Source organism: Vipera ursinii, assembly GCF_947247035.1.
Source record: "Vipera ursinii genome assembly, chromosome: 2".
Lineage (NCBI taxonomy): Eukaryota > Metazoa > Chordata > Lepidosauria > Squamata > Viperidae > Vipera > Vipera ursinii.
The window spans coordinates 98,205,707-98,221,731 of NC_139513.1; the positions used below are offsets into that span (position 1 = coordinate 98,205,707).

General features: G+C 41.5%; 1 protein-coding gene across 2 annotated transcripts in view; it reads left to right on the forward strand.

Moving 5' to 3' along the window:
• ARHGEF37 (Rho guanine nucleotide exchange factor 37) overlaps positions 1-16,025 on the forward strand; it is a 61,569-nt gene that overhangs the window by 21,018 nt on the left and 24,526 nt on the right. For both annotated transcript variants that reach the window (XM_083352717.1, XM_083352718.1), the window contains exons 2-6: positions 7,945-8,168; positions 9,600-9,723; positions 10,500-10,647; positions 13,442-13,641; positions 15,321-15,451. In XM_083352717.1, the coding sequence (XP_083208843.1) occupies positions 7,945-8,168; positions 9,600-9,723; positions 10,500-10,647; positions 13,442-13,641; positions 15,321-15,451 (827 nt within the window). The remainder of the gene's footprint in view (positions 1-7,944; positions 8,169-9,599; positions 9,724-10,499; positions 10,648-13,441; positions 13,642-15,320; positions 15,452-16,025) is intronic.

Here is a 16,025-nt window from a genome sequence, read left to right on the forward strand (position 1 = left end):
ATTCTTTTCATGTTCTGCCATTCTCCTGGGGAGGGAGGGGGAAGCTTGAGGTGCCGATGTGTATTTGCTTTGCTCTGTCCTCTTTGATGTGTCTCTAACGGGGTGAGAATGGAATGTACCTCTGGCCATCTACCTTATCTCCGAGTGTGGAAGAAACAGCGCAGACACCTAACAGCTCTGGAAGTGGCACCTTATCACTCTGTTCCCATGGTGTTTTCACACCTGCAGATTGGCCTGGACAGTTTGGGTGGGGTTACTATGGACACTTTTAATTACTTGATTCGCACAGGAAACCCTCAGATCCTGCCTTCTATTTCTGCTGTCAACATCTCCCAATAAAAGTGATGCCATTTAAAGAGTTCTGCTTTCTTGGGAGAACTGATTGAGGTGGCTCCAAGAAAGTTTAATTGCATATCAGAAGAATGTATGCAAAGGTCTTCCTGGCCATAACTGCTAGCTATTCTTCAAGTAGAAGCTGTGAGTCCAGAAAGACCGTCACATTGCATACTGGTTCAGAGGAAATGCAACCCACCCAGAGCCAAGATCATTCAGACCTGGATGATCCTTGTCTCCATAGCCTCTCTGTCTTGCCTAGGTTAAGCTTCATTTTGTTTTCCCCCATCGAGACAGCCTCCAGGCACTGTGATAACACTTTGACAGCATCAATTGATTGGCCTGGAGTACCCATGGATAGTATCAGAATATTGACAATGTCTAGCCTTGTGAAGTTGATGACATGGTCCAGAAGTTTTCATCAAAATTAAATAGGGAGGGAGAAAATGCTGAGCCCTGAGAGACTGTATAAACCCAAGGTCCTGGACTCAATATATCCATAGTGCAACTAATTGCAAATAAAAATTAGAACCACCCTAGTATACCATGGTCCAAAAGGATACCCTAGCTGATAATATCTAAAGCCCCTTAGAGGTCAAGACGATGAACAACCCCCATCCTGGCTCCTCCAGAAATCAGCACCAAGTGTAATCAATGGTGTCTTCATATTGTAATCCATCCTGAACTTAGACTGAAAAGGAGTTAGGTGATCTCTTGAGTCAACCAAAATCAGTTTGAAGAGCACAAGGTTGCTGTAGGATAAGAAACAAAATAATCAAGTTGTCGTCATTAACAATATCTTTGCCACCTGCCAAGTTTCCTAACTATCTGAATTTATTTATTTTTTAAATCCTATTTTACAGATCTACATTTTATTTAATTGTTGGATAAAGACAGTGAGGAACTGATTATTTTCTTCCATAAACTGAGGATGTGGTTTAGTTTGTTGTTGTTAGTTGCGAAGTCGTGTTCGACCCATCGCGACCCTATGGACAATGTTCCTCCAGGCCTTCCTGTCCTTGCTTAATGATTGCCCTGATCAGAGACAATTTGAACTTACGACAGTACTGAAGAGGTAGCTTTATGACTAGTCCTCACATTTATAATCATCATAGCAGCCTCGTGATAATGTGATAGAGATTCAGGCACTTCCCAACAGGCAGATGTTTATGACTGTCACAGCATCCTGCCGTCATGCGATCATCATTTGATCAGCATCTGGCTTCCAACAAGCAGAGTTAATGGACAAACCAGCATTAAAATTGCAAGTCACAATCACATGAAATTTTACTTAATGACTGCATTGCTTAGTGACAAAGTTACCAGTCCCAATTGGGGTTGCTAAATGAAGACTGCATGTAATGTTCATTGTTCATTAGGTTTTTGTCAATAGCATCAAAGCAACTATTATTTTAGAAGTTTAAAAGGAAGCCAAGACAACCTTTCCTCTTCCTTTTGTTTAGCAGAAAATAAGAAAATTTCTTATTAAGAAAAAAGGATATGGGATTATTTGTGTTTTCTGGATGCTTGCATTCCAAATTCAGCTTCAGTTCTGATGCAGGTACTGGATAGATTCTACATGGCAGATGGCAAATATTTGTTCCCTGTACTTATAACCTGAGACTTAAAACACTCAGCAAAATAGGAGCCCTGGTGGTGCACTGGTTAGAATGCAATATTGCAGGCTAACTCTGCCTACAGCCAGGAATTTGATCCTAAGCAGCTGAAGGTTGACTCAGCCTTCCATCCTTCCAAGGTTGATAAAATGAGGATCCAAATTGTTGGGGGCAATATGCTGACTCTGTAAACTGCCTAGGGAGGGCTGTAAAGTACTATGAAGCAATATATAAGTGCTATTGCTATTGCTACGGAGAAATACCATGTGCTCTGGGCAAATTTAAAGGACCTACGTTGTCCTATTTCTTGAAGAGGTGAAAAGTGTTGATTCTCATCCTTCTGAGTGTTTTGTAAGATCTTGGATGCTTAAAGTTGGGGTACCAGTTCAAAGCCTATGACCTGCCTCTGCTTCTCAGCAATCTATTTGTGACTCCCAAAGATGACAGAGCCACCCCTGAATGTACAGAGGTTAAATATTTGGAGCTTCTTTTAATATGAGTGATTGGTGCCGAAGACACCAAGTTTGCTCTTCAAATCAACCAAACCTTCCCCCAACCAACACTCGAAACATTGGTGGTATAATTTCCAGCCTCCCTCAGTCATGACCATCCCATATGGATTGCTGTGGAACTTTTGTAGTTCAGCAATGAGGATCCAAATTGTTGGGGGGCAATATGATGACATTTGTAAACCGCTCAGAGAGTGCTGTAAAGCCCTATGGAGTAGTATATAAGTATAAGTGCTATTGCTGAACCATGGAAGCCCCGTGGTTAGAACGCATTACTGCAGGTTACTTCTGCTGACTGGCAACTGCCAGCAGTTTGGCAGTTCGATTCTCACCGGCTCAAGATTGACTCAGCCTTTTATCCTTCCGAGGTCAATAAAATGAGGACCCAGATTGTTGGGGGCCATATGCTGACTCTGTAAACTGCTCAGAGAGAGCTATAAAGCACTGTGAAGCTATACATAGGTCTAAGTGCTATAGCTATTGCTAAGTGCTAAAATACGTGTGATTCCAAGAAATGTTTATCTCATTTTTTTCACTTGTACTAGCCTCATCTATTAATTGTATTTCTGGAAATGTTTATTAGCCTTTCAAGGCAACTCAGCTAAGACGCACACTCAGAAGAAGTAGGTGCATCTCTTCCAACTTCAACTTTACGGTCCATAAAACTAAGCTCCCTCTGGTCCTAGATGAAGCGGATTATCTGGATCCGTACCAATCGGGTTTCAGGCCCGGGTACAGCACGGAGACGGCATTGGTCGCTCTGGTGAATGATCTCTGGAGGGCTCGGGATAGGGGATGTTCCTCTGTCCTAGTCCTATTAGACCTCTCAGCGGCTTTCGATACCATCGACCATGGTATCCTGCTGCGGCGTCTCAGGGGATTGGGAGTGGGAGGCACGGTTCTTCGGTGGTTCTCCTCCTATCTCCTGGGACGTTCGCAGTCGGTGTTGGCAGGGGGGCAGAGATCGGCCCCTAGGTCTCTCGTTTGTGGAGTTCCTCAGGGGTCGGTTCTCTCGCCTCTCCTGTTCAACATCTACATGAAACCGCTGGGTGAGATCATTCGTGGTTTTGGAGTTGGGTATCATCAATATGCTGATGATACCCAACTTTTTATTTCGACCCCAAACCACCCCAGTGATGCCCTCGCTGTGATGTCCCGTTGCCTGGAGGCGGTACGGGTCTGGATGGGGAGGAACAGACTTCAACTCAACCCTGACAAGACTGAGTGGCTGTACATTCCGGCATCCCGGGACATTCAAAATGTTCCATCTCTCTTTATGGGGGGTGAGTCTTTACCCCCTGTGGATAGGGCGCGCAACTTGGGAGTCCTCCTAGATTCGCGGCTTACCTTAGAAGATCATATAGTAGCCGTGACTAGGGGGGCTTTCGCTCAGGTTCGCCTGGTGCGTCAGTTGCGGCCCTATCTAGACCGGGATGCCTTGTGTACAGTCACTCATGCGCTCGTGACCTCTCGTCTTGACTATTGCAATGCTCTCTACATGGGGCTTCCCTTGAAGACCACTCGGAGGCTCCAACTGGTACAGAATGCGGCCGCAAGAGTTGTCTTGGGAGTTTCCCGGTACTCCCATGTTACACCTTTGCTCCGCGAGCTGCATTGGTTACCAGTTGTCTTCCGGGTGAGGTTCAAGGTCTTAGTGATGGTTTTTAAGTCCTTACATGGCATGGGTCCGGAATACCTCGGGGACCACCTGCTGCCGGCGTCAACTCCCCTCCGCCCTGTGCGTTCCCACAGAGAGGGCCTCCTCAGGGTGCCTCCGGTCAGAGAATGCCGGCTGGTGGTCCCCAGGGGGAGGGCCTTCTCTGTGGGCGCCCCGGCTCTGTGGAATCAACTGCCGGTTGAGCTCCGGATGGCACCGGATCTCCGCTCCTTCCGGCGTGGGTTAAAGACCCACTTATTCGAACAAGCTGGCCTGGCCTGATGGGGAGTTAATTTAGGGTTTTAAATATTTGTATATTTTATTGTTTTATTTTGGGCATTAATTTAATTCTATTTTAACTTTTGTATTTTTGTATTTTTATTATATGCCCTGTTCACCGCCCTGAGTCCTTTGGGAGAAGGGCGGTATAAAAATTTAATAAAACTAAAACTAAACTAAAAAACTAAGGATGGTCCCTTCTCAAATGTTTGCCACATCCAAGTTCCTTCTGCAGACTCAACTGCCTCTTATCTGACTGTCGTCTAGGCTGCAGCTCTTCTTCCTGTCTCCTAAAGTCATTCTCACATACAATTACAATTTTACAATCACATACTGCATTCAAGGTTAAAATGAAAGTATTTAATTTTTTTTAATTTTCACATCCACAACTTTTCCTATCCGTGAAATGATCTATATTTTTGTATTTCTGCCACACCCAAAATGGCGGATTGGATTTTCCATAAGCATAGGTTTTTTTTTTAATCCAATCACCAGTGCTCAGATTTTCTCCTTTGTCCTCCAACCTGATCCCCAGTAAAAGAGTGTCCCACTGGTATTTTTTTCAAGAGGCTTCTTCCAGAGCTGAAGAAGCTTCTTGGATGAGAAACAAAAGGTCTTCAAAGAAAACAACCTGCCTCCAGAAGTTGTGAATGCTCCAACACTGGAAGTTTTTAAGAAGAGACTGGACAGCCATTTGTCTGAAATGGTATAGGGTTTCCTGCCTGAGCAGGAGGTTGGACTAGATGACCTCTGAGGTTCCTTCCAACTTTATTGTTGTTGTTGTTGTTGTTGTTGTTGTTATTATTATTAACAAGAAAGTCCAGTTGCCTCATGAAAAAACACCTTTGGGATAAGTATGACTTGGATGAGAATCTCCACAGACATTCAAAAGAGTGATTACTCACATATATGTGACTCTAGGTGGCTTATTATTTAAAAATCCATCATATAAAAAAACCCATAAAAACCCCCTCTCTCCCCCGCCCTCCCATCTCATGGCAGCAACAGTCAAATTAACCTGATTGGCTCTGTTTCTATTCGTGGTCCCAGACCTGCTAACAAAGCCTTATTTATAGGGCCTTTCAAAAAAGCAGCAATCTAGAGCCAGCTGTACCTCAGGAGTAATGGTGTTCCACAGAGAAGGGGCCACCACCAAGAAGGCCCTTTTTCATGGTCCAGCCAGATGGCAATCCATAATCAATGGGACCCCATAAAATAACCTGTCTTCCCATCCTGGTGGACTGGGTAGATGCAATAGGGCAGAGGCAGTCCTTCAAATAGCCTGGGCTTAACCATGTGGAACAACTACTGGGTTGCAGACCACACTTTGGGAAATCGGAGATAAAGCCTTGAGATGTTCCATTAAAAAAATGGATAACCACAGCTCAGTGTTTTGGCAATATGCCTACCTGCCTTGAAACTGAAGTGGGAGAGAGAGCAATCTGAGGGCCAGCAGAGAGGGGCATGGAGGAATCTTGTGTTTTACTTCTTGATAGATATTAATGTAAAAAAGTATTCTGCATCCAACCTTGCTGCAAAGACTATATAAGTGAACGTATATCACTTCTTCTACCTTCTATGCTTGTCATCTGACAATAACAAGTCATGCATTTATTTGACAAAGTAGATTCATGTCCATGAAAATAAATGGTATCATAAATCAGTCCTGAAAGTGAGTCAAAACTTTGTGGGGTTTTTTACTCATAAAAAGAAACTGATCTATGGCTTTCCCCCCATTTTTTTTATTTCTTATGCAATGAAGGTCTGTATAGTTAGACAAGGATCCAAGATTTTCTATTATTTAGCCCCTTAAATTGATAGCATTTAAAACAAACAAACATTACATAATTAGCATTTTAAATTTTTTATTCATGATTGTTGAGATATTCTTATGTTTTTAATTATTAATTTATTTTGTATTGCAACCTTTTCTATCAGTTATTTTTATTTTTATTTTTTTTAAAAATGTAGGTATACTACAGGAAGTCTTTGGATTATGATGGCAATTGGGATGAGAATTTCTGTCGCTCATTGATGCAGTAATAAATAATAAATTAAGGGTTAGAATATAACTTTAGATGATGAAAGTACAAAGAACTGAATTTGTTAAGTTTTACAGTCATGTTATGACAGTTGTGTCAAGCAAATGACCACTTCTGTTTGGCTAGCCTGTGCATAAATTATTGGATAGTTTACCTCACCTTTTTGATTTAACTGTACTTAAGTAAATTAACAGCTACATTTTTTTAAGTAGTGATAATTTGATAATGCTGTATAAAATGATAAGTACTGTTTGTAATTATACCCTGAAAATAAACATTTCATCATTCAATTGAATATTGCTGAGATTTAAAAAAAAATCCATCGGTTAAAATAGTTTGAAAGGTTATCTCACTGTTCCAGGCAAGCAGCAATATCTTTTCCTCTGTATTGATTTTAAAATGATGTTTTCATCCAAGGTCATGGATTGTGATTTGCATGGCTCAAGGTGCTTTAGCAACATGTTACCTGCCCTCAACAATGGTCAGCTTTTCCATTTTTTTAATAGGCAGTTTCATCACTTTTAATTCCAGGCTTAACTTTTATGTGGATGATGTTAGCCACTGTGTAGAATTATGTATGATGTCATGGCAGGAAGTGTCAATGAACTCTCCTCAAAATTTAAAAGCCCCTTTCACATCGATCATGTGAAAGGACTTCTCTTTGAATGAAGCTGGGGTCATGAAGGAAAGTCACAAGGAGTGGCTTGATCTTTTCTCATCAAATCATATTTTTGTTCAACAGTATCCGTTCTCTGGGATCCCTTCTCATTGGTGCAATGATGAATTCAATGTGGGCAAAAGTGTCAGGCAGATCATGAGAACAGCTTTATTAATGCAAGGATCTCCTGGAGGAGGGTTATCTCATTCTGCATGACAACATGGTCAAAACTCTGCCAAGCAGAGGCTCTTCTTTTTAGCCAGGAATCTATTGAAGAAAGATATGATAGTTTCATATCTATATTACTTTTCTTGCCCTACCCCCTGTTAATAAATAGGGGGAATCCCAAACAGTTGTTTAGAATTAAATTCAGGTTTCATAATAGCTATTTAAGAACAATTAAGTTGTTTTTTTTCCAAATTATAGGTTACCACCCAGATACAGTGGGTAGCTATAACAAAATGTTGAAGTGTTTAACAAAAATTGGGAATCTAGTGATCAGTGAAGAACTTAGATTCAGTGGGAACTGATGTAGCTAAAAGTTTGTATTATTTTGGTGTAATAATTTATTACACCTAATTAACTAGTTCTGAACATATGTGTTTATTCCTTATTACAAAGTGGTTTACTATCAACTGAGTGTAAGTACTAGCCAATAGAATTCTTGCTGTGAATGATAAATAATATTTACAATTGAGAAGCTGTTGCCAGCATATGTTAGCTTTCTCCTTATATTTTCAAAATGTAATAGTAAACAAAAGGAAGAATTCCTGTTAAATTATAGCCTAAAAATTGGTCTGACTATTGCTCATATGAGCAATGATTGAAACTTCTCATTCTGCCTTTGTAGCTCCTAACATGGCAAATGACAGCTATGAAGAACTTGCATCCAAGGTGACTTCAGAGGATGAGGAACATATCTATGAACATATTTATGAAACTTTGGCATCTTCTGACAAACCAGAGCTGAATCACCAAATGGCCATTGATGAGCTCATCACTACAGAGGCTAACTATGTGCACAACCTTCAGCTCTGCGTTTTTGATATCCGTGATCACCTCCGGAAAAAACAGGTGAGAATAAGAGAGACCATCTGTAATCATCAGCATTTGAGTTATGATAAAAGAAAATTGTATCTCCTAAACAGGCATGTGTTCACCTCCTTTGCTTGATAAAGAATACATTAACAACTAATATATTCTCTTTCTCTTGCTTTAAACATAATTCCCATGGTATCTCCAGTTGAAGAATTTTCTCCCTATACTTTCTTTCTTACTATTCATTTAATGGCTTAGTCTACTTTAAGGTCTCAATTTTGGGGCAAGCCACTGATGCTTAGCTTCTTTAAGCAAAGGAGGTGAACACATGTCTGTTTAGGAGGTATGGCTTGAAATGACCACTGGATCCTCTTGTGAGAAAGTTCCTTCTGGCTGTACAGCTTCTCAACCTCCAGCTCCAAGGTTACTTTCATTTCTGAAAAAGCTTACTGTTTATTGAATACGTGGTGTGATATAGGCGAAGGAAAACTAACTCTAAAATCCCAAGGCATCAAACCATAGCATATAAGAATGACATTCCCAGACAATACCCTGCCCCCCCCCCCAGATGTCCACATAGCTCATGTAAACAAATTCTCTTTGTTATGACAATCGTCTGCTATTTCTTCACACTGGCTAGAATGTCCATGATGGTTTCCAGACAGCCTCTCTCAGCAAACTTCCCCAAAACTGGAGAGGTTTCGTTTCTCTAACATGCCCATTCGAAAGCATTCTCTCTCTGTCTCTGTCTCTGTCTCTGTCTCTGTCTCTGTCTCTCTCTCTCTCTCTCTCTCTCTCTCTCCCCTCCCCCCTCACTCTAACAGCAAGATAAAATCACAGAGGCCTGTGGCTGCCAGATTTTCACTCTTGACACAGCTCTTGCATTCTGTAGATTCATTCTTCAACAGTGTGCTCTCAACCTGAGCCTTGGTGGAGCAGTGGGCTAATGCCTCCTTAAGTAACACCAGCTGCCTGCAATTAGTGCAGTTCGCATCCCACCAGGCTCAAGGTTGACTCAGCCTTCCATCCTTCCGAGGTAGGTAAAATGAGGACCCAGATTGTTGGGGGCAATTAAGCTGACTTTGTAATAATGCCGCTTGGGGTGTGTGTGTGAAAGCCCTAATAAGCAGGCATATACCGTACATAGAATGAAGGCTACTGCTAAGCTTGTAAGCCGCCCTGAGTCTTCGGAGAAGGGCGGGATATAAATGGAATTAAAATAAAAAATAAAAACCTCTGCACCTGAAGAGTCCGCAGACCAATAAGGCAGCGTGATACAGCTGCTTACAAAAATACAAAGGGATTTCTCAGAATATGCAGCCTACAGACGTTTAATGGTTACAGTTTTAGAAGCAATGTTGGGACAGAAATATCATGGTTAAAAGGTAGTAACTACCTTTGTCTTGAAGAAGAGGAGCATATGCTGGCTGAGAGAAGAAACTGAAACATTGTACTACTCTATTTCAGCTGCCTGAAATTGACCTGGAAGGATTGTTCTCTAATATAGATGATGTCCTGCAGGTTTCCAAATGTTTGTTGAAAGGACTTGAAGCTTCTGCGAACCAGGGGCAGGAACAACTTTTTCATATCAGTAGGTAGTATCCACAATGATGTATCTACCACATAGTTTTTAAATACTGTTATTATTAAAGCAATAGCATACATTCTATTCTAACAACAGTAATACTTCGATAACTTTAATACAACCGCTATGAGGCAGTGTCAGATTGCCTAATGTCTTAAAAGCTGGATTCAATACTGCAATCCCATTCTTTGGAAATTCTGCCTGCTGTATTCAATTGTCACTTTTGAAATGTGAGCTAATATCCTTGAGAGCTGTGGCATGTTCAAGGACCTGGGGGTGATAGCGAAGTGATAGCTTCTTAATTTCATAATTAGCCAGCTATACAGTGGTACCTTGATACTTAACGGCTTTGAAACTCATCAGATTTGGTACTTAATACATGTTGATGTGAAAATTTTGCCCCAGTATTCATTGTTTGTTTGGTACTCAATGCACAAGCTAGACCTTGTCAGTACCGGCTGCATTGTGATTCACTATGTTATTCCTTATGGGAAAAATGTGTTTGGTACTAATCATTTTAGCTTCTCATCAGGCCCCCCAGAACCAGTTAACAATGAATACTGAGGTACCACTGTACTTCAAATGTATACACTATTTATCAGCCTGAAAGTTATTCCTGTATTTATATACTGACATATAAGTGCATATATATACTCATACTTGCACGGAAATGAGGCTAATTAATAAGACCTAAGAACAATTTGATGCATTGATGCTTTTCAGCATACAATACATGTCTTGGGAATCTTCATTTTGACTGTTTTACAATTTTATTGTGACAGGCACTTTATTTCAAGAACTCAAAGCAGAAATGGAGAATGTCTATAAAATTTATTGTGGAGACTATGACCAAGCTCTTTTACTGTTGGATATTTATAGTAAGGAGCCAAGATTGCAAAAAGAAATTATGGAAACCTTGAGTACTACTGTGTAAGTGTACTTTATGATGGTGGCAATCATACAACCCATATTTTTTTTGTATGTTAACCTTTTTACTTTTCAAGAAATACAGCCCTGGGTTTAATGAGGCAATGACAGTGGTAGGCAGCATCTGTGCCCTTTGGGTCACTTCATCCCTTCAGCTTGCTGAAACAAATACTTGAATAAGGGAGCATAGCTGTGAGAGATGACAGCTCTTTTTTTCCCCAAATGAATCACAACACACATCCAAACCAGAGAGTGTAAATCTGCCATGGTCCACACAAATCAGTAGGGTGTGAAGCAAGTCAATTAATGCCAATTGTATCTGATTTTGAACATAGAGGGTTTTTTTTTTGCTAAGTATGAATCATGTTTAAAAGCAGAGGAAGAAGTTGATCTGCAAACAGAAACCACTGGGTTACTATTGGATTGTATTAATTTCCTGCAATTGTGATGCTCCATGAATTTATGGAAAGATTCAAAACTTATTCTTGTCCTTCACCAAATTCCATGTCATCAGATAAGATGGTCATTGGGCCAAATGAGTCTTTAAAGGAATTAACATGCTTGTTGGGCTACTAATAAAAAGGCATTGTGCAAACTGCACCATATTTCCTTCTTTAGTGGATATTATTTTTCATGGAAGGTACGATGCAAAAAATGGCATCTATTAATGCTCTGTGAGCAAAACAAAGCTACTGAATTTTAAAAGCCACTCCCCAAAAGCTATTGAAGACAGTTTTGTGGTGACACTGAATCATTATGTCCAGACAGAGGGTATCACAGAATACCAGAAGCACGGTGGCTCAGTTGCTTAATAATGCCGGAAATGGTCTCCGTTCCAATGGCTCAAGTCCTAGCACTGCAGGGCGGGGTGAGCTCCTATCACTTGCCTCAGCTTCTGTCTACCTAACAGTTTGAAAGCATGTTCTAAGCAAGTAGATAAATAGATACCACTCAGCGGGTGGGGGAAGTGAGTTGGTACTCCGTATAGGCAGTCAGATCCTGCTGGCTCTGAACCTTCCGAGTTGTGGCGCCCATTTACAAAGTGGCCCCAGGAAAGGGAGGGAGCCTTGGATGATGCTATTGGAAGAGCTGCTTGTCTTTATTTTCAGTGCAAAGCCAACTTACTTCCTGTGGAGCACCTTGGGAAGTGTGCGAGCCTGTCTTACAACAGAGCTGGTAAATTGGCAGCCAAACTACTATTTTGCAATGTTCTCCTGGCTAATGTAGCAACGCCCTAGGATAACAACAACCTTTCCTCCACTACTACTGACTAGAGCCCAGCTGTAGGAAAAACCCTCCAAACTTAACAGAGCAGAATCCTTCCATCAGGTCTGTGTTGTTAATCATGGCAAATGTGTAATCCTCAAACATGGTGGCGAATTGCCCGTGTTCCAGGCAATGACATGGTCATAGTGAACCATTGGGCTTTAAAGATTAAATGCCTTAGCTTTATTGGAAGCTGGCTCAGGACTTCTGGGAGTTTTTTTTAATTTAATTTAATTTATTAATATTTCTATACCGCCCTTCTCCCGAAGGACTTAGGGCGGTGTACAGGGCAAGAATAAAACACAGAATTACAAAAGTTAAAAAGTAATTAAATACATGCCCAATTAAAAAATACAGTTAATACATAATAAAAACCCCAATAAAAATAATAAAAAACCCCACCAATCCCCCCTCAGGCCAGGCCGGCTTGCTCAAACAAGTATGTTTTTAGATCGTGGCGAAAGGAGCAAAGATCAGGCGCTGTCCGGAGCTCAACCGGTAACTGGTTCCATAGCTCCGGGGCACCCACAGAGAAGGATCTCCCCCTGGGGGCCACCAGTCAACATTCTCTGACCGGTGGCACCCTGAGGAGGCCCTCTCTGTGGGAGCACACAGGGCGGAGGGAAGTAGACGCCGGCAGCAGGTGTTCCCTAAGGTACTCCGGAAGTCCACGAGTCATAAAAAAGCCAAGGTTGCCTACCCCTGACATAGTAGAAAGAATATTGGCCTAGAAACTGGGAGATGGGATTTCTAGTCTTCTTTTTAGGCAAGGGAGCCAATCGAATGACTGTGTTGGGCACATTTTATTTATTTATTTATTTATTTATTTATTTATTTATTTATTTATTTATTTATTTATTTAATTACATTTATATACCGCCCTTTCCCGAAGGACTCAGGGCGGTTTACAGGGTAATTAAAAACCAAGATACAAAAGTTAAAAACAAATTTAAAAAAAATTATATTTTCTCACCCCAGTCTACCTTATCGTAGTGGGGGAAAGAATTATTATGTACATTCTCTTGAGTTGGACAAAAAAAAAATGAGATGCAAATCAAATAACTGTATGCAGATGTAAAATGCAAATCCTGCCTCCCTGTTAAATACATATGAAATGTTCAGCTTCCCATTTGGGAAGGCTGGAACATTTTAAAGCCGCTTTACATCCTGATATTTATTAATTTAGGAGCTTTAGCGGACACCCATTGTAAAACAACTCTGGGTGGCTTACATAAAATTAAAAAACAAGAAAGGAAACGAGGAAAACCAGTAAGAAAATCCCTGCATCTACACAAACCCGCTGCCTCTAACAGAAATATCCCTTATAGGGCTCCATAATCTGGGAGAAAAGCCAGATTTTGAAAGCTTCCTGCAACATTGGATCTCTAGGCAGGGAGCGGGAGGGATCTTTTTCCAGAGAATAAGCTCCATGATAGAGAAAGTATGCTTTCTGGGTGCCAATAGATGGCGCTGTTTGCTTGAGGGGACCCAACATGCTCTGACTGATATCCGTTATGCATTTCTTGGTCAGGCCTCACATTGGTGCTTCAAACCTGAGCTTCTTCCTGGTGATGCCAGTGCAACGTATCACAAAATATCCACTGTTGTTGCAGAAGATTGTAGAAAACACTTCGGATACTGACAGTGGCTATGGAGCCCTACAGGCTGCAGCCTCCACTATGACAGATGTCAATGCCAATATCAATGAATATAAAAGGCGGAAGGAAATAGGTAAGGGAGATAGATCTTTCTGGCTACGTCTACTGCAGAATGCCAGGAACCTTCAACTTCCAATAGCACTCAATCCCCCTACGATAATTTCTCTGAAAATTGCCAAGCGATATATCTGGAGTGGGTCAAGTGAATCAGACTACAGTGTGTGGAATGTTTGGTGTATTTTTGCAGGACTTTGTGATCTATTTTCCTTGAGTTTACCTAGGGATATTGAAAGTTTAATAAGGGCAAACAAAAACAAAGGGAAAGCACTTTTAAAAATGTGATTCTAACATCATTTCCACCCTGGCACAGCAAGTGGTTTCCTGAGTCAGCATTTGCAATGTAGGAAATTAATCAGCTACAACTCACTTATAGCTGTGGCTCTAAAGCAGGGGTGTCAAACTCAATTTCATTGAGGGCCGCATCAGCATTGCGGTTGCCGTCAGGGGGCCGGGTGGGTATGGCCAGGGTGGGCGTGGCAAGCTCTACCTCATTCGCATCAAGGGTGCCTATGGGGGTCTGGGCAGGAGTGGGACAGATCTGAGGGTCTCTGGCAGGAGGAGGGTCTCTGGGCCAGGGCCAAGGCAGCGGGGGCCGTTCCCTCACTGTTTCCAGGATGGCTTCGCGGGCCGCATGAAACCACTTCGCGGGCCGGATCCGGCCCCCGGGCCTTGTGTTTGACATGTCTGCTCTAAAGCACAATGATCAACATTATTCATATACAGATGTTTTCTGCTGCACTTCCAAACATGCAAACAATGGAGAAGTCGCTTTGGAAAGAAAAGATACATTTGAAGGCATAATTCTGCTTGGGGAGAGTTGACCTGTCAGGCCTCAGGAATATGCATTAGTGAATTGGAACCAGCCATTAATGAGCTTAGCTTCAAAGCTGAACTAAAACTGAACAGGAAACAGATCAGCTTGCAAGATGATATAACAGGGGTCTTCAAACTCGGCCCTATTATGATTCATGGATTTCAACTCCCAGAATTCCTCAGCCAGCATGCCTGGCTGAGGAGTTCTGGGAGTTGAAGTCCATGAGACATAAGAGGGCAGAGTTTGAAGACCTGTGTGATATAAGGTCATAATGTAGCAATCTGTAGGTTTGTCTTGTCAGAATTGTTTGCATAATTATAGCAGAGCCTTCCCACTACAGTAGATGTGTTGGACAACAGTTCCCATCGTTCTCAACCAGGGTGCTGTCCCGAAAGTGATAGAAGTGATAGTTGTGATAGAAGAGAATATTTGTAGCTCAGGGTTAAACTTGGGGGCCCTTGATGCTCTCTGACCTTGGTTGTTTTCTTGCAGACATTTCATTATCTGACTAGGTAACCCCATCAATGCCAGCATCAGTCTAGCACAGATGATGTTACTTAGCTGGGTAATGAAAAGTCTGCAAGAAAATAACCAAGTTATGGTTCACTAAATTTGGGGATTCTTAGGGAAGGAAAATCTGTTATATACTCTTTTTTTAGCTGAAGAGTCAGTGGCTACAAGGCAGCCTCTTCAGCCTATATTTGATTGCTTTTTTAGTTTGTTGTTAATGAGTGTATCCAAGTGTATCAAAGTTAAAGTTTCCCAAGTTATTCTTGTTCTTACATCTACTTTATTAAATTGCCAGAAAATTTTCCTCCTGCCTTATATAACTTGTTCTGTTACATTTCTCACCTTCTCCTCTTTTGGACTGAGAACAGCAGATAAATATAATAAGGCTGGGTATCTGACTCTGCGAGAACGTCTCGCCCGCATCAATACCCACTCCATTGCCAAGAAGACTGCACGGTTGAGCCGCCTCTTCATGCATGAAGCTGGAATTGTGACCAAAGTAAGTATATGTCATTTTGCCCTATGTCCTGGTACTGAATGCTCTGCACTGATCTGGAATGGTAAAGAAGAATGGAGAGAGTTTTATAAACAGAATAGTTATAAAGACTGAGTATTCTAGGAAATGAAAACCCTCTGTCTCATCCATGGTTTCCATTCCATTCAACTGAATTCACCCCAATGCCCTCAAGATGCCCTCAGGCTGCTTCAGGGCTATCATACTGCAGTCTTTAAGAGTTCATGTGCTTTATTTGTGGATCATGACATATTTTGGGAGGAGATCACATAACAGCTTCTGCTTGTGACCTGGCTGAGGATGATTCTTTCACATGTAATGATAGGAGTAGTAATTTATGTAGTGCTGCAAGCATGCCGAGCATTTTCCACTCCTCATTACATCCCTAATTGAGACATTGGGCTTAGCACTAGTTCCTGTTTGTAGAAGATAAAGTATTATGACCCTGCTTAAAATTAGCTTATCTCTGATGGCATTGGGAAGCCTGTGTGGAAATATCTATTGGAGTAATATTCTTTAACTCTCAACTTAGCTGCCTCAGGGCAGTGAAATGAACCTG